General features: G+C 39.2%; 1 protein-coding gene across 1 annotated transcript in view; it reads left to right on the top strand.

The window, feature by feature from the left end:
* Nucleotides 1–27,164, top strand: part of PLXNA4 (plexin A4) — a 580,559-nt gene that overhangs the window by 407,148 nt on the left and 146,247 nt on the right. Inside the window, exon 9 of the mRNA XM_018566064.1 lies at nucleotides 19,750–19,950. Within this exon, the coding sequence (XP_018421566.1) occupies nucleotides 19,750–19,950 (201 nt within the window). The remainder of the gene's footprint in view (nucleotides 1–19,749; nucleotides 19,951–27,164) is intronic.

The following is a 27,164-nucleotide window of genomic DNA, read 5'->3' as shown; positions in this document are numbered from 1 at the left end:
TATATATATATATATATATGATATATATTTATCTATAAAGGCAACATATTTTACAAACCTGACCACGCTGGAACGCACTGTTTGTGGTGTGAACCGGCCCTAAACGGGAAGGAAAGTTTGTTGTGCCTGATGGGCTCTAGCCATAATACGCAAGTATGCACAGCACTGATCCTGGTGGGCTCTTGCCATAATATGCAGGTATGCACAGCACTGTTCCTGGTGGACTCTAGCCATAATATGCAAGTATGTACCACATACTTGCAAATTATAGCACAATACCCGACAAGTATGCTCTCCTCCAATGCTGACCGATCTGCCCTGTCAGTGTCTCTCCATCCACAGCTGCTGCCATATCCTCTGCTTCTTTTGGGTTCCCGTTGTCATGTCTAACCATTGAATTTTCTGCGATGATGTAACTTCTGTGCACGCACACAGGAGTTACATCATCCTGGGCACCCGTCTCAATTCCAGGCACACTGCCGATGCTGGGAAGGACCCAGGGTAGTACACTGTATGACAGTGCTTGACAGTGTACACAGTAGAGAAAAACTGCTAGAAGTTACAAGCAGTTGTTTTTTGTCAGAAGAGACTTGGTGTGTCTATTCTACAAAAAAACCCCTCTAATTTCTAGCAGTTTTTTGATTTTTTAGGTGTGTTTCCACTTTAAAATCTTGAATTGGCTAGCAATTAGTGCTCCAGGTGTACAGAGAATGGCACTGATTATGTATGGAAACTCTTAAGGTCCCCACACACCTTACGATAATCGCACGATAATCGCGGGAAATCCCGCGATTGTACGATTATCATAAGGTGTGTGGAAGCCATGCAACCTCTACTACTGTAAGGTTGCACGACTTTAAACTTATGAACATGTTTCAAAACCCGTCGAGCATCGTACGATGTTCGGCGGGTCTGTAGCATGTTCGTAAGATAAAAGGTGGGCGGCACACTGTGCGCAAGCGCACACTGCCCGTTCGGCATTGCGGTCATCGGAAGCCCGCCCCTCAGGGGGCGTGGCTTGCGATCATCGCAATTACGATCTGCCTATGCAAGATAGGCAGATTGTACGTTTTTTTAAGTACCTTACAACCATCACAAGACAAAAGTCTTGCGATGGTTGTAAGGTGTGTGCCCAGCCTTAGGGGTCTTTTCACTAAGCTGCCGTAGGTAGCCGAGTGAATGACCAACCTAAAGCGAAGTGAGCCGAACGCTGTTCGGCTATTCACTTCAGGCTGGTCTGTGGTACCGAGCAGAACAGACAAAACAGTTTAAAAAGTAGAAAAATACAAATAGAAAATGATTGTGCGGAGCTAGCAGTGACAGCCTGCTTCGCCCAACAGTTTTCTATTGGCCGGCGGTTCTGCTGCTGCCTAACTCTCCCGGGCGCTCCGGGAGTCTCCCGCTCCCGGCCGCCAAGTAGAGAAACACCTTTTTCTTTCTTTATTCTGACATGGAGCTGTGTCAGAATAGAAATTTTTTTTTACAAAATGTGGCCATAGGAATGCATTGCTAGATTCCTATTGGCTATTTCAATTTGCAATAGCCAATAGCAAACCAGCTATTGTACCTGCCCTCTGCTGCTGTCAATCAGTAGTGGTGGACCTGATGGAGAACTACAGCAGAGGGCGGGTGCAATGCAAGTTTGCTATTGGCTATTGCAAATTGAAATAGCCAATGGGAATCTAGCAATGCATTCCTATGGCCACATTTTTTTTTCTATTCTGACACGGCTCCATGTCAGAATAAAAAAAGAAAAAGCAGTGTTTCTCGCTGCTCCGGGAGCGGGAAACTTCGGGAGCGCCAGGGAGAGTTTGCTGTCTGGAGATCAGTGTCCCTGGTTAGCTGGTAACCAGGGACGCTGATCTCTCTGCAAGTGGCCGGAGCCAGCCGTAAGATCATGGCTGGCTCCGCCAAGCTGTCAGAAGCAAGCTGTCGGCCGGCCAGCTTCGGCTTTTAGCGTGGCTCAGCCGAGCCGAGGCATATGCGTTCGGCTCGACTGAGCCGCTCGGCCAAGTTCGGGAGCTGTATGGGCTATTGTGAATAGCCCATACAGCAGCCCTTCGGTTCTACTGAACCGAAGGGGTCCTGGGGCCAAAGCTAGCCGAAGGATTGGCCGAAGCTATGGCTAGATCCTTCGCCTGCTTTGTGAATAGACCCCTGAGAGTACTGAGCAGAGTCTGTAGGGTTAGAGGAAATGTCTGTGGCAAAGGCAACTGGGGTAGGATAGAGAGTCTGTCCATGGTGAAGGAGAAAGGGTTCCATAGGAATTGCAGCAGATGACTTCTCCAGAAGAAATATCAGAAAAAAATAGCATGCTTTAGCTTGTATAATGCAAATAGTATTGAGATTACCACACAGTCATAACGTGTGAACTGAGCCATTAGGTTCATTAAACACTTTTCAGAACCATTTTCAGCTTGTTTGGCAGGGCACAGAACCCCAGCCAATTGCAATAAAACCACCAGGAAGGGCCACGGTGTGAACAAGCTCTGATTTATTGTCTACCCTGTCTTCCCTATTTATGGGTCTACTACATAGTAGTTTTACTCAACATTTATTGGCTGATCTGCTTTCTAAAATAGTCAAATGACAAAGCTTGTGAGCAGGTTGAGCCACTTATTTGTCTTGCCACAAATATAATTAAAAAAAAATCAGTTTACAGTTCTTTCAAAATTAAACCATTTAACCTGAACCATAAATAAGTTAGATGAGAGTGTTGAACACAGAAATGCTCCCAAGAAATCCTTAGTGTGTGTGCAGAATACCTTTAATAAGGCACAATACATAAACCGTGAAAATCGTTCAATCTGTACATCTTATCTTTCTTTGCATCTCTTCAAAACCTGAGAACGAAGGGAAACTGCCAGAATCCCCTTTATAGAACCCTGTTGAGCCTAACCGAGGACAGTAAGAGGCTGATTAAAAGATGTCTCTCATGTAAGGCATGACTGCAGACAAGCAGCCACGATTAATTTCTATGCAGCCTGCTGAGATATACAACACTCCTGCTGCTTTGTCCATGGAACCATAGGAGATGCATCCTCTGTCATAAAAAAATGTAACAGGGTCTCGAGGGCTTTATTGATATAAATCAAACAAGTACTTTTTGTACCTCTCGGACACAGCATCCTCCAATTGACGATGCTAACAAACGGTGTATTATGAGCCATTAAATGACTAATCCATATTGAAAGGATAAAGAATCAAAGAAAGTTGTACAACAAAGACACAAACCTGCGGATGGAATAAGCTTGTCATAAAGTAAAATGGAAAACATTAAAGCTGGTGAAAGGACACACGCAGCAAGGGGATTTAGTGAAGATGTATTCATATGTTTAACTTTTAAAAGTGCAATCTTCTATATTTTACCAGCTCAAAAAATGTAATAAAAATGTAATAAAATAAAGCTGTGAACATTAAAGAGCCTCTGAGCACAAAGACCTGTGACATTTTATACTCCTCTGCTGAGCTTTACAGTATGTTAAATAAACACTGGTTGCTGGCTTTTGTAAGACTTGATTGTCACTTTTATAGATCAGAAATTATTCAAAAGAAATATTACACAAAACAAAGAAAGAGTTTAAAATCTTTATTTTTAGAGGAATGTCTTATGATACAAAGTTAGATTGGCCTTTGAAGCTATCGCAGGATCTCCTAGTGGGACAAAGAAGGTCTTAACAGCATGGATGTAAAAGGAAAATTTAAAAAAAGGTACTTTATTTGCTCTCTCATGTCATGTAAAATGTCACAAATACACTTACACTATACAGAAAGAGATACATATACACTGAGTGGCCAGATTATTATGACCACCCCATCAGTACTTCGTTGGGCCATGAAAATGACTCCACGAGATGACTTCGTTGTGCCGCCTCGAGACTCCACGAGATGTTGAAAGGTTATGCGAGGAATCTGACACTGCACTGTTGCCCTTCTGTTGTCTTGTACCAGTCTTGCCACTCTCTGTTCTGCCCTAACATTGACTAGTCGCTGACGGCCACAATTCGCACGTTCAGACCCAGATTTTCGGCTGACAGTCCAGTCTTTAAACACTTTAACAACAGCTGCTCTTGAACATTTAACGAATTCTGCTCTTTTGCTGATACTCGCTCCATGGCTCCGAGCGCCAACAATCATCCCACGTTCAAAGGCTGTTAAATCGCGTTGTTTACCCATATCTTCAGAAAAAAAACACTTCTACTGTCGTGGTAAACAACCTGCTTCCCTATTTATAATGGTCTGGCCCTCTAGCAACTTCTGTGCAAAATTATAGCTAATCATAGCTAATTTGCCTACAAATGTCAGGTGGTCATAAAAATCTGGCCACTCAGTGTATATTTATTGTAGAAACCATGTTCGCCTCTGTGCATCCTGTATTGGCCTGGCCTTCATACAGATCCTATGGTTTAGTATGTTCTGAACCACCGATCTGTAAATAGCATGCAGGACTTCTCTGTGACTTCACTTGCTGCATACTTATTCTGTGTCACCTCCTTTTCCAAAAACAAAACCTCTCTATTGTCACGTTTTTATTTTCAGTGCAGCATTTTAGTGGAGACAAACAGAAGATCATTGTGTCTTCCATTAGGTCTAAAGTGCTAGATGGGTTCTCCATATTCCTTCCCATACATCAACTGCATGAAATGCATTCTTTACTTGAGTAGGGATTGGTTGGAAGGCCAAAAGCCAATAGGAAGCTTACCCATCTCCTCTAAAGGCAGGAGACCCCACGATATAGTTAGTAATATAAAAACTATCAATATTTGCATGTTCGCTAGCTATTTCGAAACATATTTACAGCTTTTAGCATATTTTTATATAAAACATATTTTTAAATGTTAAAATCTGAATTTTGACCTGCAGCAGATCATGGTTTTGCCTTTTGTTACTGTTATATGACACTTTGCAGTATAATACATTATAATTAAGTAGAGGTACACAGCAGAGCTTTTAAAGTTAATTTGTGTATAGTGCACTGTTGCAAAACCATATCAGTTTCCAATTATACCAGATTACAAAACTGTAAAGAAAAAAAAAGGAAGCGGTGATCTGACATAGTTACCCAAATCTTCTATAGAAGTCCTCCACTGAGACTACTAATTTAAATTTAATCTGAGTTCTCTATAATCCACTGCGGTCAGATCTCACATAGCTCCTTATATGCTTCAGTTTGTCTTGCTGTATCACAAATCACATTTAGACCTCCAAGACAGGATTCAATCTAATAGTTGACTGTGAGAAACGTTTAGTACCGACACTTACATCAGATTTTCTGCAATTGAGAGAAAACAAGAAGCATCTTGCATCACAAGGTGCAGATCTAATTTCACCAGATTACCAGACATAATGAATTGGGAGGACTGGAGCAAAACAGCAATACCTGATTGAAAAATGAAAGCCTTGAGTGGTTAGGTTGTGCTCCCTGTATGTTTCTTGAAATACATTCTGATTTTTGAATAGAATACACCTTTGGGGATCTAAACCCCACAATGCACATACTATAAGCAATTTCAACCCCCCTCCCTAAGCCTATGCTAAAATGTGTTTAAAATTCACTCATCTGTACAGGGCACCCTCTGGGTTCTGGTGGGTGGGTTCCTTGCAGGCATAGCCACTTAGTGCCCATTCTGTCCTGGCACCACAGTCTGAAGGGAGCTGGAAGCTGTGACCCTGGGATTTAATCAGCGGTTTAGGCTTGATGATTGAGTCGGACTGAGAGCATGAATCATATTATGTAGAAATGTACTATTCTCGCTACAACACTGGGTCAGTACTTTTTTTTAGAGTTATCCAGCATTTAATATACACAGGGCTATTCACTTAAGCTTGAAGAGTTTGGAGAAGGCAGGAAAAGTGAACAATCTAGGCCAAAATAGCTGATTTGGAAAAATTCTCCAATTCAGCTCACTTTCCAGTTCAACCATGTTGTCCTAGATTGTTCACTTCTCCTGCCTTCTCCAAACTCTTCACCCTTTTGTGAATAACCCTTGAATCCACAATGTGAAACACTCCAAAAAAGGGTTAACAGTGTATCTTATAACAATGTACCCAAATACTCTGATAGTGTCCTTTGATCCCTTAGGGATGGTTCAAACCATAAAGTCTGCGTTACGGTGCGTTCAGCCTCTGGAACGGAGTGGAACGATGCAAGCCGACCGGCTCCCTGCATTCAGAGGCGGGAGGGGACGTGGTGGTGCATTCAAATCAATGACACCGAAGCCACGCCCCCGCCGCCCCCAGTGTGATTGCCCTAAACGCAGGCACATTTTTGCTTGTGTTCCGATCCAGTGTGTTCTGCAAAAATAGTGCTGGCAGTATTTTTGCAGAATGCACTGGACCGGAAAGCAGGCACTAATGTGCCTGCATTCTGGCTGTGGGCAATCGCACTGCGGGCAGGGGGCGTGGCTTTGGTGCCATTGACTTGAATGCACCGTCCCGCCCCTGAATGCAGGGAGCTGGCCTGCTTGCGTTCCAGTGCGTTCCAGAGGCCGAATGCACTGGGACGCGGAATTTGTGGTGTGAATCAGCCCTTAAAACCAAAATGCTCGTGATTTTCTGTGCAAGTAAAAAACACACAGGTGCACCCAATTGTCAGATGAAACCACCGAGACTGCTGCAGGATACACCTCCAATGTGAAATCTGTGTTCACACAAAATATTCTCCTGCTTTCCTTATAAACATATACAAATCACTAAAATATTTTTGCATGATCAAACGTGCTTCCCCTTCTCTTAAGGGTGGTAATGTGTTTCTCTCCAATGAAGTGACAATATCTCTCAGTTCATCCACACAGTCAGTGGCGTAACAATCACCATAGCAACCCAGGTGGCCGCTATGGGGCACGGTTGGGCCCAGCCAGATGCCGTGCGGGCCGCCTGGGTCGCTATGGGATCCTCTGCTGGTGGCTTTCACTGGCGGCTGAAGACGAACACGCTGCCGTTCAGATCACTGACAGTAATCTGTGCAGCAGCGAGGTTCCCCTCCACAGAGTCAATGACAGCCAGCAGCGGCAGTGGAGGAGGCGGGGCCCGTGGTCGGCAGTGGGGGAGGAGGCAGGGCCCGGTGACGAAGAAGGAGGCAGGCCTGGCGATGGAGGAGGAGGTGGGGCCCATCAGCAACCGTGGAGGAAGAGGAGGCGGACTAGTAAGGAGTGCAACCAGCCCACCTGAGGGTGACCCTGCAGAGCCCACCATAGAGAGTCTATGGTGGGCTCTGCAGGTTCACCCTCAGGTGGGATCTCGAGTTGGCTCTGCAAGGGGTATAACTAGAAATCACGGGGGCCCCATACACAATTTTGCTATGGGGCCCTGTGATTTCTAGTTACGCCCCTGCACACAGTGTAATATCCAGAAGAAAAAGGAATGGCATATAGCATACTATTGTTTTAAAACTTTATTAAATATACATCACTCTCATCATACAAAACTACTCTCATGACCCTTTATTAGAAACAGACAACTATACAGATCCCACACTCTGAGAGGCAGCACACACTGGAGTATAGGGCCCTTCACACTTCCAGTTAGTGAATGAGTGTATGCTCTGAAAGCTTCTGGGAGTTGTGTTTATAGACTCCACCTAATGTATTATGTCTCAATTACTTCATCAAAGGTGCCCCCCCTGTACAAGTTTCTTTCTTTTCTGTCTTTTATCCTATGTATTGCAATATAAGACTGAATATATTGATTGTAGACTAATTTTGCTCATCTAAACTTATTTTAACACATGCTGTCTATGAATTGGTCTTTTAGCATCAGAATATAAATCCCAATGTTTTACAGTCTTTTTTAGAACGTCAGATAGGTATCTAGAGATATGAAGCATAGAACATGACAAGCAGCATGGGACTGTTTATATTACATGGTGGATATACTTTCATGCAATTACCAGGCTTTTATCTCTTCTAAAATTCACACATCCCATAAATCCCTGAGATTTTTCTTAGCAGGAGCTAGCTTCCCACAGCTAAAACAGGAGATTTGTGTGCAATTTATCAATATAATGGTATTGTAAAGTTCAGGAACAGAAATAAAATATATGGTGCATTCTGCATTTGTTGGCCACTTGCATGTTCTAGCAGTTTGATTGCTTGTAACGGTTATGTAAATTTCAGCAGGAAGAGAGACGAGTATAAGCTGAAATTTATGGAACTTGGAATTCTGCCTAGATTACATTGACCTGTTCTGCTTTACAACTTAATAACATCTCTGATACCATGCTTGTACATTTGCGTGTGACTTTATGACAAAAAGAATTAATGGTGTCATAATTTAAACACCCAGTGAATAGTATTACAACTCATTTTAAAATAGTATAACAATGTTGTCATGCTTTACAGTCAATATTAAAAACAATGCATTTTGTAGGTCCACATATTCACTGTACAGTTACCTTCTGGAGAGGTTAATGAGGTGTTGTTATATTGAATTAGAAAATACATATATGAAGATAGACCACTCATAGGAGTGTGGGAATGCAACAAATAAATACACTACAAAATAAGAAAAAAAAATCCATAGAGACTGATCCCATTGGAATAAAGAAGAATATATACAGTATACTGGAGCAGTTCTATTTTGGAAGGTAGAATTTTAAGGTCTTGTAGACCATTCTCAATAGGAACAGTCATTGTTGTGTTAGGACATTAAATGCCTTGAATCAGTTTGATAAACATTTGGAAGCCCTTTCAAAATCTTAGTTTTCACTAGCAGGTCCTGCTATGCAACCCGCCATAGCTCCCATGTCCATTTGTCAGATCTTATATACTGTGTAGACAGTTTAGTTGTCATTGTCTGCCATTTCCTGAATGAGTCTCTTATATCTGAATATTTGGAGAGCTCTTATCAAATGTTGCTATGTGGAAAAACAATGCAAAAAACAATTGCCAAGTATTGCTTTGGAGGCAGAACATCTCTTTTGTGCTTCTTTGGACAACTTTATTGTCACTGGTGAGAAGAGTACTCTTTTCCCCCCAAAACAAAAACCTAGGCCTCATACTGGGAAATTCCCCCTGCCTAGGAAATGAAGAAGAGGTCCTTTTGTTTCTCCCAGACCTCACAGTCAAAAGCCAGACCAGAGCTCGGAATCAAATTCATCAATAAACCTTGGGCCTGCAAGCATCTTGGATGTTTGGGTATAAGATGTGGTGTCCAGGGGCTGCAAGCTAGAGTTTCATTCTTCATCCGGATGTGGACATGATCCGGACATGGTGTGAACAAACCCTAATACTACATTGTAGACATTTGATAAAAGGGACTGATTAACTGTGGCAGTAGCATATAAAGGGATTAATAAATAATCGTTCTCTAAAAAGTAAAATGTTTGGTGACTATTTGGTTTGTAAATACATTTCTGTATATATTTGCACAATAAGCAGCCCATAAGTACTCATTCCAGCCACAAAGACACTTATCAAACAAACCCTTTTACTAAATGTTGCCTAGCAACCGATCTGGGTTTGTTAATTAGATTAGATCATGACTTTTTACCTTGAACATACTCTGAGTTGTACATTTTTTTTACCTTTGATTACTGCTGTGTTTTGTCACCTCCCACCTCTTGACCCACCTTTAGTCTTTTAATGTGATGGGCAGGCTCAATGACCTACTGGATGATTAGGAAGGTGCAACAGGCAGGGAAAAGTTGAGGTTTACATACATTTTGAGGTTGAGGTATACATTTTAGCTGCCTATATTGCTGGATCTAATAAGCATTTTATTCTGGTATTTTTCATATGCTCAGTTTAAAATGCCCAGGTTTGTGACAAGTAAGTAAGCCACAACTTTGAACATAAAGAGCATTAACAATCATAAAGAGCAACTCCAGGCATTAAGTAAAACCATTCATTGCATTGCTGATGCTGTCCAGAACCCTAAACCTAGAAATAGCTTGCCTTAATTATAGAAACACTCCCGAAATGTTTCTGTAGTTTCTAATTACATGTTTAGATCTCTGCACATAATTTTCGCCTAGGTCTTTGGGGAGCCTAAAATGATGGGAACAGCGTCTCATATACTTTTAGCCCAGTACCCCTTTAAGTGTTGGCAGGCGACACAAGGGTTCAGAGCGGCAGGTGTGCCTTTCATGTTGAAGTGGTAGAGAGTGCTACAGTAATAGACAGACTAACAGCTGTAGTGCATTGGAATGCATCATTGTCAATTTGCTTGACAAGGGTGGCCTTTGACAGGTCAGTAGTGTAAGAATGGCAAAGCAACTGAATCTGCAGACTAATGCAGTATCACGGTACAGGCTGGATTCATCAACAAGCAGGTGGATGAGGTGCAGATTCAGCGGACAGGTACATAGTCAATGTACAGGCCAGATTCACCAACAGGTAAGGTAAGATATATCAGATAACAGATAAGGTAGATATGGAAGCTAGAACGGTATTGGGTAAACAATCAGGATAACATGTCGCCGGGCACAAGATACTTCGAAGGCAAGTCAGCACTGAGCTTGTGCAGAGGTCTGACTCAAATGGCCTGCTTGGTGCCAGCACGGGCATGTACGCACATGCCGTAAAGTGTGTACACCAGCCCACCCATGCACAAAAATGTGGCAGCAACCTTATGTACCAAAATCACAAACCAATGTGCAGATGAACATGTGCATCTATTTTCTGTCTTGTCTCTGTTTCTACAGTGGAGAAGCTGCTAAATCTTTTAATATTTTTTATCACATTTTATGTTAAGCATCACAAAGGTTCTAGGGTTTTTTATCCTATGCCCAACTATCAGAAGAAGGCAGACTTCATTAACAAAAAACATTTTGGGGCAAATTTATAAAGCAGTGAGTGTGGCATTCACCAAACATTCACATGTAGTAGATTTGTACCTGTAATGTAAAACACATGCACCAGGGAGATTCACCTGCATGGAATAAATCTCAAATATCACATTCACTGCTTTATAAATATGGCCCAACATGGATTTTGTTTCACTTATTAGATTATGAGGACTTTTAAAAATCTAAATTACAGTTCCTAAAAGTATATATACTGTTGTACTCTAATTGCCTCTTGTCATCCATTGTGTGCTGTGAAACTGTCCTTACTTTGAAGTATATCTTAGTGAAGGTTGAGTTTCAGTCTCATAGACTTGAATGAGGGGCAACAAGGCTGTAAATCATTCCTTTCTTAATGTCAGGGGTGTGCATAAATAAGCTGCATTGGGGTGTACATTATTTAACAGTAGATACTTTTATGTGAGTCGTCAAAGTCCCTGGTTTGCAGAATCACAAAACTTAAGTTTGAAGTTACAAGCAAATAGGATTTTATACAAATAAGGCCCCTTGTATATATTCTCATGCTATATTGCTTATACTGAATAGTACTGTAGTGTAATATTAAAGTACTGTCTGAATTTGCTATTCTGTGCACATATACTCTGGTCATAGATCCTCAATTCACTTTTAGTTTACAGCCTTAGAAAATGTCCAATCTGCTGTTATTGATCTGAAGCAAATGAAAATATTACAGCAGATGCTGACACATAGCAAAACAGGCAAGTGTGATCATTGTCTGTATAATTGCTATTAATATCAGAGATTTTGATTGCTTACTCAGAGCTATGAGATTGTAATAGAGTGAAGGTGTGTCAGCATATAAAGGGGGAGGAATAAGAATGTGTGAAAGAGACACACATTGTACTCCCTTACAGGCATTTTGTAAATTGGAATAAAAACTCTAATTGTTGTTTTAATATTTCCAGCAGTTCTGCCGAACATAAATCTATTTTCAGAGGGTATAAAGAATGTATGGCAGTGAGTGACACCATATTGTAATTATCATAAGCTTTAGACATTAGGCTGAATACATACCCTTTAGCACTCTGAAGGTAAATGGGGCAGGACTGAGAATTTGTCATGCGATAAATCATCTAAAGGAATTACCCATAACATTTAATTAGAAAAACATTAGGTTAATCAGATAGGAACATAATGAAAATGTACTTTTATAATGAAGCCGCCTCTTCAATTATCTTCTGCAAACTTCTAAACACTTCCAGACATTTTTATACAGACATTGTGGTTTGATTGCAATCAAAGTATGTTAATAAATTTAAAAGAAAGAGAGGAAAGAGAAAGCACAGTTGAGTCACCAAGTAGCAAGGGTGGCCATAACTGGGCAAATACTGCCCTGATCTAATGCCAGTGGGATGCTTGGCTCAGTATTATCCATTTGGAGCTACCCTGGTGGGTAATATTTACTAAATCTGAACATTGGAAATGCCTTTTCATACTCTCTTCATTATCCAATGTGACTTGGCAGAGCTTTGCTGCGTCAGACTGTTAAGTTGTAAAATAAACTGTGGTGGTTTCTAGCACTACAAAGGACAGTCAGATGTATTATTCTTTTGAGATGTTCCCAACGATTGCTAGCTTGATTGTTAGCTTAAGGCTGGTCATGAATGTCTAAATTCCACTCATACCTTATGGCACAATGGAACGCTAGAGTGAGGATTGGGCTTTTAAAGGATATCTAGGAAGAGATATTGGGAGCTCACTGCACATTATTCCTATAAAGAAATCTTCCTGTTTTTAGCTACCTTAGGCTTGGCTATAAGCAACCCAATCCCACCCAAATCTAATGGGACGCAAAGAAAAGAATTAAGACAATCAGAGTTACTTCTATGAAGTGATAATGAAAGCTACCCACCTAACATTCTTGGAGAGTCATGTGTCTGTCTTTGACGAGCCTAAGACTGGTCACAAACAGTCTATGAGTAGTGATGTACAGTAGGGATAAAGAATCCCTACTGTACATCACTCTCAGGTAGACATCTGCCTGTTTATTACTAGCCTACCAAAGAGTTCACTGATAAAGTTATCTGTACCTGTAGTCAATAAGTCTAATTCAGTAAAGGAGTACAGGGAGCAATGAATATGAACAAACCAAAACACCCCATGTCAATCAGATTTTAGTTTATTGCAAATAGGATATCACAAATCATTCATTAACCTATTAAAGATTACTGAGCAGTCTACATGATCAAGCCTCCTTATACTGGTTTATTAAAACCAGTGAAAATATTGGACAATAAAAGCTATTCTTGAGTAAAGGGGCAACAATGGGAAAGAATAGAGATTGAAAACATCTGTAATACATCATCTGCAAGTATTGAATGGGCTAGAGAAATAAGAGAATAACTCGATATGCATGCATCATTTGACCATCTCAGCATCTGCAGGAACAGCTTCTGTCCCACAGAGGCACTGTGAATTACACCTGTCATAAAGAACAAAAGAGAGAACAAGCAAAATACAGAATAAAAACAAATATTGAGAATTACACACCTCATATAGCACAAGTATACACTACAATGTAGCCTGTATCACCCATACATACAGAAACGGAGAAGTTACTGAGAAATACATCCAGCATATGGAACAAACATGTTTTTATTCATTAACAAAAATAACCCATCAATGTATTTTATATTAGTATATAAAGCTCATTCCATGCCTTCACTGGATATAATTGGTGGAGAGAAATGCACATATCTTTGCCTTCCATCTAGATTTCATTCAAACGGATGGAAGCAGTGACTGTGTTATGGCCACATAAGCATGAGAATGCAACTCTAGAATGTATAATTCTATTGTCCTGTGCTGGACCACTTATATCCGTCAGATTTTACTATATATGACTTCATAGTTTGTATACTGGGCTTCCCTGAGAAAATGTGTTATGTAGTTCAATCTGCAGGTGAATGGATGCCCTAAGAAAAATAATGGCAATTACATGTAACATGCAGAACAAGAGAATTGGCGTGTGCAGTGAATTTATTTGCATAGCAGATAACAGCACATAATATTTCTTATTGTTTTCATAAAACAAATATTAGCGAAAGCAATTTCTATATACAAAATATTTTGTTAAAGTTAAACTTTGAGTATACTGAAATGCTTATTCTGACATAAAGTTCAATTTGTTTTCTGAAATACCTTCCAATGATCAAACGGCAGTCACGTGACCTTTCTTGCCCCAAATTCTCTTATTCTATGGCAAGGCTATAAAATGAGAACGGAGGTTGGCACAGATGTTCGTACCTGCTTAGATGGATCTACATCATACTGGGCAACAGTGAGGCAGCTAGGACCCTTATATCTTCCAAATGTATTTATTTTATATTTTTGTACAGAGTACTTGTTGGTCTCTATCATTTCGATATAAGTCTGATATGGGAAAGTGACTGCGTCTGATAAATAGATAATTGTATTTAAAAAATATGGGCTGCCTTTTCTAACGAGTCTGCAAGTGGCTCCTTCTTTAGTTTAATTTCAAAGCTCCTCTGATCATTTTAAGCCATTTAGCTTTTGAATTTGTCTCATAGAAAGGAATTTCTTTTCAGTTTATGATTTTTTTTTATTTCAAAGGTTGAGAAAGAGGTAGCCTTTTTTTTTTTTGCTTAAGTTTAAATAGTTGGCTCAAAGGATCTATCAATAAAAGAGAGCAAAGACTTGTAGGAGAAAAAGCTTTTACTCAAGGAATATTGAGCTCTAATCATGACTGAGAGCTTGGCCATCACCTGACTTCCTGCCAGCTTTCTATTTCTTTCCCTTAAATTGCTCTCAGAGGATACAAGATCAGGTTGGTTCAATGTCAGAGACTTTTGTTAGAACATATCAACAAAGAGCTACATTTCAAGCAAATTAAATAATGTTTAGAAGAAGTCAGATCAGGATTTGCACTCACAAGCTGCGAGGTTGAGAATTACCTTTAAATTGAAATGTGGGTAGAGCTAATGCACAGATTCATTATGTAGGAGAATTTTCCAAGAGAATGTCCCCTGACATTCAATGAACTTGGTTCACATGTAGGTTTCCTGCGACTTTTGTGACCACAATACTAATGTGCTTGTTTGTGCTACATTAAATGTTATGTAATATGTGAGGACAAATCAAGCAAACTGAAGGAAGGTAGGGTTTTTCAAATTTTTTAGAATCATGTGTATCAATGTTCTGTATGTGCTCTGTTTTTTCCAAGCATCATTCACTTAATGGGTGAAAGACATGTAGGAGGATCTGTGCAAAGGTTTTCTTGAACATTGTGGAATGTATGTGATGTGTATACAACCTTTCTGATCTCTTTAAGAACTACACTGTATACAACATTTCCCTTTAGTTGTTAGATCTTTGTACATTTAGCACTGGAATATAATTTGCCTTTTAATAACATTTAGGGAATATACCATAATACCTTGTCTTGAACTAAATGTAGACAGGAGCTTAGCCCACAGGCCCTGGCATCGCCATTGTTTATGTGTCTCTGCATAGCCAGAAGCTCTCTATTTAGGGAGGCTTCCAGTGACCCCTACGCCCCCCATCCACATCCTAGAAAACCTCTAAAATAGGGGCAATGATGTGCAGGGACAGTCCTTGGTGGCAGAAAATTAGTATTTGGTGCATGGCCAATACAGACTTTGAGACCCAGGGGAAGTTGTCATCTTAATTCCACTACCAGTCTGCTATGGGTGAAAGGCAACTGCCAAAATAAAAAATAGTTTGTGTGTGACTGAATCAGAGCCACATCTATATGAACATCTAAGTATGTTCTATATGGGAAAAAGTATTTGCAAACTTTTTGAATGAAACATCCCCTCAGAAATTTGACAGATAGTTTGCAATGGTCATTTACTTATGTAACAGCCTTTCTGCCCAGTGTTTAAGTGCAACAGACTTCTGGAAAAAAAAAACTTGCTTAAACAGTGCTAGATTACATCTGATCAAACTATAAACACAAAACGCTTGGTGTCATAAAGCCCACCCATGATTTAGGTTGTAATAATCAGACTCCTCCAGCTAATACTGTAAATACATCAGTTTATATAGGAAGAAAGTCATAATTATTAGCTGCTTAATATTTCACCATCACACTTTTTGTGGTGACCATTATGTGAATATCTGGCCTCTATTGCTTCACCATAGGGGTTAATGTACTGCAGATGCACAAACACCCAAAGCAACAAGTGTTTTACCATATTTAAAGGAATATTCCACTATCTACTATACACTTTCCTCATAGTTTATCTCATAAGGCTCCACAGTAAAATAAAGTCCAGAGATCTAGTTATCAAAGATTTGCTGGCCCTGTGCTTATGTTATTCTACCTTTTTTGGAGAGTTTTTTTTCCTGCTGCCTAAACAACAGCTCAAAAAGTATTTATTTCAGTGATTAGAAACAACTTTATATCAAACTACCAAGAGAAATCATGATGCATGAATGATAGGCATAAATGTGGTTTGCTACAGAGATTACTGTAAACTTTAAAGAGAGTAAGCATTAAAAGTAAATAATGCAGGCTAAATCTCATTTGCAGTGTACTAAGTACTTGGACTTAGGAGGTGCGATTAGATCTAAAAAAAATCAGCAGTATTATATAAACAACTAACTATTAGCTGAAGATATTTTTTTATGGAACCTCATATGTATTAGGGATAAGCTTTGGGTCCAAGTGAGCACATACCTAGCCTGTTCAGATTTCAGTGAAAATATGGTAAGCAAGGTGGTAGTCATAAGTCATAACCATATTTGGTCAATGATGTCGTCCAGGATCCCCACTGGCTTTTTTTTTGGATTCAGAAGCTGGGGGGAATCTGTTATTTGTAACAGGAGTAGTGGGGGAGCAAAAATTAAAGAAAGGTCCCCTTTTTTCACTTTTAAATGACTGCATTGTTCTGCTCCTGCTGCTTCACGTGTAGGTTTAGGGCATCCCTAAAGCATGTTATTTAAAGGATTTGTGCAATTTTTTGTTGCCCTTTAGGCTGCATTAGAAGACCCTCTCCCCTCTTCTTGGTATCTAAAAAAAAAAAACATTTTTGCATTGGTACATGTCCCCATGTCAGTGCAAAGCTGCCCACACCTTTTTTAAATAAATACTTGCACATTAACATTGAAACAGGCCACAAAAGAGAATTTGGCTCCCATATATTTCAAAGGTGTTTGCAAAGCATATGCAAACTTCCTGACAGGTTTGGGGCGAAAGTGCAGTGAACCCAACTTTGGATGGTGCGCTCATCACTAGTGCTTCTAAACAATAGCAGTCTGTAGGAAAAGAGTATTTATAATATCTCAACAAACAAAAGCAGGTAGGACTCCAGAGTACATTTAGCTAAAATCATTGCAGCATACTATAGATATTTTTTTTCATTTGGGGAACCTAGTTATATTTTATTATGAAAATAAAATAATAATTCTAAATTGAGCCTATGGTAAATTCATCTGATTATCACTTTTCCATTATTGTGCTGCAATGCTAGCTTATTTTATCCTGCAATATCACATTTCATTTAAACAGTTTAATTATATCCTGCATAGGTAAAAGAGGGCTGCATGGTCCAGTTAGATGTGTGACAATTTTATAATTGTTGCATTTAGAGACCCAATTATCTTCTCAGTTTGCTGGGCATAATTGTTTTCCATGCCAAACTGAGCATATATTCACAGATCTCCAAACAATAATATGAAAACAGTAATGGAGATTTTTAAGTCAAAGTTTCGATGTGCTGCAGTCTCATTTTGTATCTGTATGGTGAATGCACAAAGAATGTAAAACTTGAAAAAGAGATATATTGGTCATGCTTAAAGTAGAACTCAGGGCACACATGTAAATAAATATATTAAATTAGTAGACTAAATAAATAGATTAAAAGAGAACTATGGCCTAACCTTTTTTAATATACACCAATGTCCTCTGACTCATGTCCTCCAGTGACCCAAAACTCACTATATAGTGGGCTATTGCCCGATATATGCTCATAGCAGAGAGCCGCGCCGCAGCCGGGAAGGATCCCGACAATACTGTTGAGATTCACCCCGCTGGCTGATTGCCAGCTCGCTCTGCCTATCTAGAGGCAGAGCCAGCTGTGGCCCCCCTTCCCCCCTCAGCACCAGAGAAATGGAGAAGGGAGGGGGAATCCCTGTCAGTCACCGCTGTCTCAGCAATTGGCAGAGTGTTTGCTGACTTCCCGATCAAAAGAGCTGACCTGTGCCAGATTCAGTGCTTGAATTATGGGGATAAGTGTATTTCACTTAACCCATAATTCTCCTTTAAATAACAACAAAGTAAATTACAGAATTATTTTTCTGGTTGATCAATGCAACTTGCTATATCAAATGACCACCTCCAGCTTGCTCACTGAAACATGTATTTATCCGTATTATGTAGTTATCACTGTAGCAGAAAGCTGAACCATGAAGTTGTAGTGGGATCGTCCTGGATGTGTAGTGTGGCAGGGGTGTGTAAATTACAAGGACAGCTGAACAAATTTACAAAGTTTTTCATAGGTGAAAACTAAAATACAGTATATATCTATTTTAACCTCATAGTAGACTGTTTCCCAGAGGTTCACTTTACAATTATGTGATGTGTCGTCTAATGTTTGTTTTTTCTTATCTCATTATGTGAACTGCCTTACCAACCCTGTAAAAGTCTGCATAAGGCTTGCCTTTCTGGTGTTTTAACCATATACTTTATATAGTATTTTAAGACGTCTTGGTCATCAGTGACCAGAACCTTAAAGAGGACTTTACATCAAAAGGTCTTTAACGTAATTCAGGCACTACAATTTATGATTTAAATTGTAATTAAAAACTAGTCAAGGTAGTCAATCAATGTTTTCCTTGCAGTCAAAATTTTCTCTGTGCTTCTCCACTCCTACAATGTAATTTTGGATTCCGGAATATCTGAAGCTGGCTGTTACTTCTTGAGTTCCACAGCTGGCCCCCTGGTGACACACCGTAATATCCTGTGCATGCGCACATGGTGATTTAGATGCCCATCATTTACTTTTGAATTACAGACCTGCTGACTTCTGTGATATGTGACATGGATATCCTGATAAGCTGCGGAGAACACGTCATTGTTTTCCAAGCGAGAAACAAAGAAGTGAAAGTATGGCAGATTTAATATAAACTGTTCAGAATATTAAAAAAAGAAAATGTATTACAATTTAGCAAGGCTGAGATCAAAGGAAGGCAATGTGATAAAGCTGAAGTCTGTCCTTGTCACAGAGCATGTGTTTTACAAATTATTTTGTATTGTATTTGTAAAATGTTGCTTAAGCCATCGCAGTGTTTGGAGAAACTTCTGCCACCTATTGCTTGTTACCTAGCCGGGGGATGGATGTTTGTGGCCTAGACATTTGAAAAGTTTTGTCCTCACAGAGGGTCTTCCTGTGGGTATGCCTTGCGCTATGGTGATGCAAAAAAGGCATTCTTTGTGAACACTGTTTTGATCTAACTCCTGAGTACTTTGTTATCATTAGCTAAGTGTTTGTAAATAATATGGATATTTGGGCCTGGAATCTTACCCTGTTTCCTGATCCTTTGACAGTCCGCTTTAAGTGGCAGCATAATATTATGTAGTAAAACTGCTCATCCATTCAGAACTCTGTTGATCAGCTTGGCGGCTTTCACACTAAGGAAGGTCTTCAGTTCCCAACTTTCTTTATGACTCTCTGCTCTAAACTGCTGTCACTTGAGGCCCAGTCTAAATGAGGGAGCAGCTTTACCTACGGTACTGCCATTCGAACTCCTGGTCATTCCACTGACCAGAGGTCTACAGGGGGAGGGAGAGTATCAAGAATCCTGCGGGATTTAAGACTCTTGGAAATTATTATCTTTGCAATGATGCAATTCTTATAAAGTTATGATGTAATTGCTGTATTTCAAATATTTTCGGTATTTTTTAAATGTATATATGTAGTGGAAAATATTTAAATGTTATCTTATTTTTTTTTTTTATGCAGGAATGTCCACAACTTTTACAAACTGAAAAGATCCTGATTCCCGTTGATGTTGTTAAACCCATCACATTAAAAGCAAAGAATTTACCCCAGCCCCAATCAGGCCAGAAAGGCTATGAGTGCATCCTGAATATCCAGGGCAATGAGCAAAGGGTGCCAGCTTTAAGGTTCAACAGCTCCAGTGTTCAGTGTCAAAACACCTCTGTAAGTGCTATGTCAATTACACTACTATAACACACATATAGGAAAACATTTCTGTCTTATCTACACATTTCAATGACTATTTTGTTTTTGTTTCTGTTTTTGTTTAGTTCCTTAGCATTTGTAAGTACTGAAAAGTAGCTTTATGTTTTCCTTCTGAGATGCCATTCATTGCCTGTCCTTATCACATTTACAACTGGGGTTTTCAACAATTGTGACTCTTTCTGTAATAAATTAAATATCTACAAAAGTCCTTACAAACCAAGAAACTTAAATGAAAAGTAAAGTCCTGCTCCAAATGTCTTCATGCGGTACTGCAAATCGGTTAATGCTTCTATACAACCCAACACTCTCATCCCACTGTTTGCAATAAAGATGATTTACTAAAAAGGTTACGATTATTTACTGAAAAAAAATGTGCAAATATTCACTTCATTTATCCAGACATATGAAAAGCAAGTTCCTGGCCATTTGAAATACCCAGTTATGTGGTCATGTGCAGAAGTTTTTCATATAGGATAGCTTAAGTGTGTACTCAAACTTTTATACTCAAATTTTTTTTCTGTGAAAATTCTCAATTTCATTATATATATTTAATTCTAAAGGAATTAATAGGTTATTAATAGGTTGTGTTAAAAACGCTGTGTGTTATCTGACAGATTATTGTGTATATTATGAATTGATTTTATAAACTAGGACTCCACACACTGATATAACCAAAAGGATAGGTAAATATAGTTAAATATGTTACATACTTTTGTACTATACAAATGAAGGGAGGTAACAGAGGAATTTATAGTTAGAACAAAGCCTGACATCTCTTCAATCCCATGTTACGTGTACATATCGGAGATCCAGTATACTGTATGCATAGAATAAAGAGGTGAGTGAATATAGGGATTAAGGTTGTCATCACTTTAGCTGTGACAGTCTGGTATTTAAAGCTTTTTTGGTATTATAAAACTGTCCTTTTAAAGGTATCCATTTTTATTTAATAGGCTCTTAGTTATTTAACTTGCTTACATGCCTAATTAGGTCATGCCTTTTAACTCCCTTTCTGTTAATAATTATTCGAAAAATGAGTATTTTAGGGAAATAAGATCAATTAATTATGCTTATTGGATTATAAAAATCTGCTATTATTATAGATATGAAGTCGGGGGTTAATGATTTGAAAAATTAAGCACAAATTGCATACTTGTATAGCAATGTCCTTAGACAGGGAATAATATGTAGAGTAAAAACGTGATAAGCATCTGCCTATATTACAAATGAGTGGTTTGTTATTGAGGTGTCATGTATATATGTTTATTGGAGGGTCTTTTTATCAATGTGTTTGCCCAAGAGTCACACAACTTTCACTTAAGATTCACCCATTTTCACATAAGATCCAGATATAAAAACAGGTGAACATATATCTGAACACTTTGACCTGATGTTTCACTTAAGATCTGCTTTTCTGCACCCTTCATACTGTTTGCATCTATCCAGAGGCTGCCAAAGATGGCAGAAATCAAAATGTGTGCTGAATTTATTTTGCCAATCAGTGTCTGCCCATTTAGCAATCCAACATATCACCATAACAATGATTACTTGTTAGTTTGTGGTGAAAATATCGGATATTTACTAAGAACGATGTCACGGGTCAGATCAGTTGGTAATGGTCATAAGCTCTTGGATACAATTCTTGGAGGATAAACACTACTATATAAAGAGAAGTGTTTATTTTGCCAAGCTAAAACGCTGCAATTAGCATAAAAATTTCAGTAAAAGACTGTTTAACCAGGATTCTGCAAGTTTAGATGTATAAACAAAATTGAGAAACGAATGATCATCAGATCTCTCAATGACCTTTATCCAATTTTCTGTTCTGATTTCAAATGTCAGCTGAAGGCTATTTTGTCCTCTGTGTAATCACTTCTTCTTTGTGCTACACATGGCAAAGTGCAAAATAATTGTATAAGAAGTAAATGTGTAATTGGATGTAACACAAGAAATGTGGAGAGATCATGGTGCCCTGCAAGAGACACAGAAAATCAGTCTTCTTTCACTTGTATTTCAGTTTGGTTTGTTCATTTGACCTCACAGAGTAAATGATTAAAAAAAAGAAAAGCATGCTAAAAGAAGGTTATGATTCAAGACTTACCGTTATAGTTTTTATGAAACCGCCACCATGGATGTTGTATGATTTTGTGGATTATATGAACCGTTCACAGAACATAATGTGACGACAGATTATAACCATTTTGTTTGTAATATAAAGACAATAGAATAAGTATACAGTCTTTGATAATGCTCTATAATACATCACAGTTCTTCCTTTAGTAAGCTAAGCCTCAGTAGATACTACTTGCTACCCAACATTTTATCCATTATTGACCCTACACAAAGAGCATACAATGGCATTGTTGCTGTATTTATGTTAGTATTTTTTATATTATTTTTGTTGCTTATAGAAAATATAACATATTTTAAAAAAAACCTACCTAATATAGTTATAAATAGCGGCTACTTACATTTTAAAAAAGTATGTAGAGCCTGCACTATATGGCCATTTTACTTGCCATTTCACAGTGATGTTTCATATACCATTCTTATTAAATATGGTTACAATTTTGTGAGTGCACTTGGGTTATTTTGTGGGCTTTTCATTAATCCTAGCAAGTGATTGGGCCAAGTTTGGCATTAGCCTGAAAATCTATTCAGGGCAAGCAAGATTTTCCCTGTAGAGCATGTATACTAGCCTTAGTACTTTCATAAATACATAAAATATGAAATAAAATATGGGGTTGGATAACATTGGGATATGTCTGTCCTCTGTAAACTAGTGAATAGCCGCTCCAGTAGGACGTAGTGAGGGACACTACGGTTTAGTTAGCCTCCTAAGGTGGAGTAGGCCTTTTTATTTGTGTTACTTTTTCATTGGATGCAATAAAGCTGCATTTATTGCCATTACTGTTTAAAGACCAGTGACTTTCCTACACTACTTTATCACATTCTTTGGCCCTATGGGTTTTGGGCTAAGGAGGGGATCTTTTCATCTCATACCCCCCTGGCACCACTGTTTAATAACCCATGCTTCCCACCGGGATTACAGTCTAAAGCATTTCAATGGTGGATGGACGAAGGTCTGTATAGGATTGCAGACTTTATAATATCGCATAAACTAATTTCGCTTCCCCATTGCTTAAATACTTTGCAGATGCCGCAATCGGAAATTTTCAGGTATAGACAGATACTGCACTACTTGAAATCGCTACAGATTCCTGAAAGTGGGGCCCCGGTATTGACACAGTTTGAGCGGTGGTGCCTGCGGGGGTCTGACCAACGGGGGGGGGGATATCCTCAATATATGCTGTACTACTTGGGCCATTTACGAAGTTAACATATATGGCTGCGTGGGAATCCGACTTAGGGGTTGCCCTCTCGTTGGAAGAATGGCAACAGTGCGTCTCAAGGCTGAGGATGGGAATCCCCAATGTCTCCCTACCGGAGGCTAATTATAAAGTTTTCTCGAGATGGTACCAGGTTCCAGTTAGATTGGCAATCATGTTCCCTGGGACGAGCCCCTTATGCTTTAGAGGATGTAATCAGCAGGGTTCTATGATCCACATTTGGTGGCAGTGCCCAAAATTGGTTGGCTTCTGGAATAGGCTTTTTGCCCTGCTCTCCGAGATCCTCCAGCTCCATATTCCTAGAGATCTGCAACACTTTCTACTGAATAAACCAGTCCCAGGTATCTCAAGAGCTCAGGGCAAACTCCTGTTCTTTTTTTTTTAGCAGCAAAAATTACCATAGCCCGATCCTGGAAATCAGAAAGGGTACCATTCTCCATGGTTTTGTCCAAATTAAATTGGATTATGATCCATGAGAAGCTTTATAGTATTTTGCAAGACAGATGCACTAGCTTTGAAGAAGTTTGGAAACCTTGGCTGATGTATCAAGGGATAGCAAACCCTTCAGGTGGCCTGCCTGTTTCTTCAGGATAAGTTATGGTGTGTTTTTCTAGGAACCTATGAGTCCATAAATTAGCAATATTGTGCCTTATTGTTTCATCTTTTATATATTTTTTTCCCCTTTTTTCTATTTATATATATATATATATATTTTTTTAAAATGTATTTATTTATTTTTTCCTTTTTTTTTCTTTTGAAGCTAGCCGAAGGATCGGCCGAAGCTACGGCCAGATCCTTCGGCAGCTTCGTGAATAGACCCCTAGGTCTGTCATGTAAGAAGTTTAGTGTTAACTTCTGTTTTGACAGGTGCCTCAGGACCCAAAAGTACCTATATGTACCCAAAGGCATCTAGTATACATATCTGAGCCCTGGTTAGTAGGAAATAATTTTTCAATTATTCTGTTTATGTTATTGTTATGCAAACTGGATTTCTTGAAAGTTGTATCTAAATGTCCCTAGGTGACATTATGGGTCCTCGAGACCCCTGTCTCCATAAAGAGGACCTGTCATGTAAATTGGCTATCCCATAGGGGGCTTCTTAGCCCCCCATGTAATAGCAATAAAGTTGTGTGTGTGTAAAAAAAAAAAAGTATTAAAAAAATGTAATACAAAAATGAAAGATTGATTAAAAAAATAAAGAAGCATAACATTTATTTTTAAAAAAAAAATTTTTAAGTCCGCGCCCCCCACATACACACGCATATATGCGTCAGGTGTGCCTACGTGCCGCACATGTTGCATATCGCCGCAAACAGACTGAGAGCAATAATTTTAGAGCCATTAAGGCCAGGTTCACACCTGGGCGTTTTACATCGCTGAACGACGCGCTGTAAAATGCCCTGCAAGTGAAATCCCATTATTTCTTATGGGCATTGTTCTCACTTGGGCATATTTCAGCGTGTCGGAACGTGCTGAAAAACGCCCTATGCCCAAAGAAGTACAGGAGCTTCTTTGGGGCGTATTTCCGCGCGTATCCATTAGGATACAGCCGGATAGCCCTCGTAAACACGCGTTTGACGCGCGTTTTGTGGGCTGCAAATCGCGGTTAAAACATGCACAGAAAAACGTGCGTCATACACGCATATTTTGAACGGAGAGAGAGAGAGAGAGAGAGAGAGAGAGAGATATCTCTATATCTCTATATATAAATGTTTCTTCATATTTTGCATTTGAGCCACAAACACAGTTCTAAGGCAGAATATGAATTACTAGTACAAAAGTGCTACTACTCAGCCAGGATTTACAAAGTTTGTTCATGGAAATATATGTTGGATGGTGTTTTATATATGCCAAACTAGTATTTAACTGCCTGATCAGTTTATATTATATTATTTATATTATTCAGTCAGATAAGGACTCTTGGCTTTTAGGTTTAAGTATACATTTTTTTCTGTTGCATAAACTATTCTGTTCTACACAAATACACACAAATAACACCTGGGTGTCTTTAATGAGGAATTGCAGTCAACACATTATTGCAGTGGAAATGGTCTTATCAACTGTTGCCCCTCTGGTCCCTTAAGAAATGCTTTGGATGGCCCAGAATAAAGTCCCAAAAACCTTTTCTGTTTTAATGTACAGAACAAACAAGGCTACTCTGAACATTATGAGCTGATTTGGTTTTAATCACTTCCAACCCAGATTTAGTACAATATGTTACAAAGATATGATAGCGGAACATACGGCCTGGAGGAATAAATATCTTGTCCTTTATCTCCCAGTGGTACATATTTAGGTCCTTAGGTAGATTTTTAGCTTGGATTCCACCCAAAGTCAACCTGTGTGCTGTTTTCTGAATTCTCTCCTGGAGGTTTTGCCTGAACATCTTGAACAGCTGTACTTCCTGAAAAGTGCCTTTTGTTACATGAATAATTTGCTAATATAAAGAGGCAGCTGGTGGCAGACTCCCTGTGTTAGCCTCAGTGAGCATTAAAGATGAGAATTCAGATTGTGAGCAGGTTACGTACGGCTCTCTTCTAAACCAACACAGCTAAGTAGTCAGTGCACACTCTTTTTTTCCAACTCCCAGTATTTGTGTAATAGATAGTACTAGGTATAACTTGATGTTTTAAAATTTGAGTGTTCTTTATTGTTTAGCTTAATGAATGCATTTTAATATCCACAGCAAACTTTGATGATCAATAATGTATTTTCAGTTAAAGGTGCTCCCGGAATTGTTAATAGAGGTATATTATATGTATGTTTTACTCTAAAAGGCCATTACTTTAGGATCAAAGAACAATCTTGTAAGCACAGCCCAAGTGTCTTACTGCTAATAGCACAGAAGTCTATACTTGTATAAATAAGAGCAATATGCAATTATAGATAATTAGCAAAAATGTTTAATTGCTCTTAATATACTAAGGGTCTATTCACTATGCTGCCGAAGGCAGCCGAGTGAATGACTGACCTGAAGTCAAGTGAGCAGAACACTGTTTGGCTATTCACTTCAGGCTGGTACGACTGATTTCAGCCGTACATCGGCTGAAATCAGCCGTACATCGGCTTGCTTCATGTGGCTTCGGGTCGGCCGAACATGCTCAGCATGTTCAGCCAACCCGAAGTGCAGAAGGAGTTCGACTCAGCCGATCCAACGTCTGGATCGGCTGAGCCGGACCTCCGGCAGGCTACTCACTGCTGTTCGGCCTATTCTTAAAGATGCCGAACAGCAGTGAGTGAATAGCCGAATGCAGCTGAGCGGCATTCGGCTCGGCTGTTCTGCTCGGTCCCTCAGAGGGACCGAGCAGAACAGAAAAAGAGTTAAAAAAGGTTAAAAAAAGTAAATAGAAAACGATTGTGCGGAGCTAGCAGTGACAGCTAGCTCCGCCCAATAGTTTCCTATTGTCCAACGGCTCTGCTGCTGTCAAAAAAAAAGAAAAAAAAAACTCCCAGGCGCTCTGGGAGCCTCCCGCTTCCAGCCGCCCTATAGAGAAGCACTGCTGTGTCTTTTTTTTCTTTATTCTGACACAAGCGATGTCAGAATAGAAAAAAAAAGAAAAAAGAAATGTTCCCATTGAAAAGCATTGGCACATTACTATTGGCTACTTCAATTTGCAATAGCCAATAGTACTAGCATTGTACCCGCCCTCTACTGATGGACCTGATGGAGAACTGCAGCAGAGGGTGGGTACAATGCTAGTTTACTATTGGATATTGCAAATTGAAATAGCCAATAGTAATGTACCAATGCTTTTCAATGGGAAATGTATTTTTTTTTTCTATTCTGACATCGCTCCGTGTCAGAATAAAGAAAAAGAAAGA

This window comes from Nanorana parkeri, unplaced genomic scaffold (genome assembly GCF_000935625.1).
Source record: "Nanorana parkeri isolate BGI_ZX_2015 unplaced genomic scaffold, ASM93562v1 scaffold26, whole genome shotgun sequence".
NCBI lineage: Eukaryota > Metazoa > Chordata > Amphibia > Anura > Dicroglossidae > Nanorana > Nanorana parkeri.
This window is presented reverse-complemented; position numbering and strand designations above follow the sequence as displayed.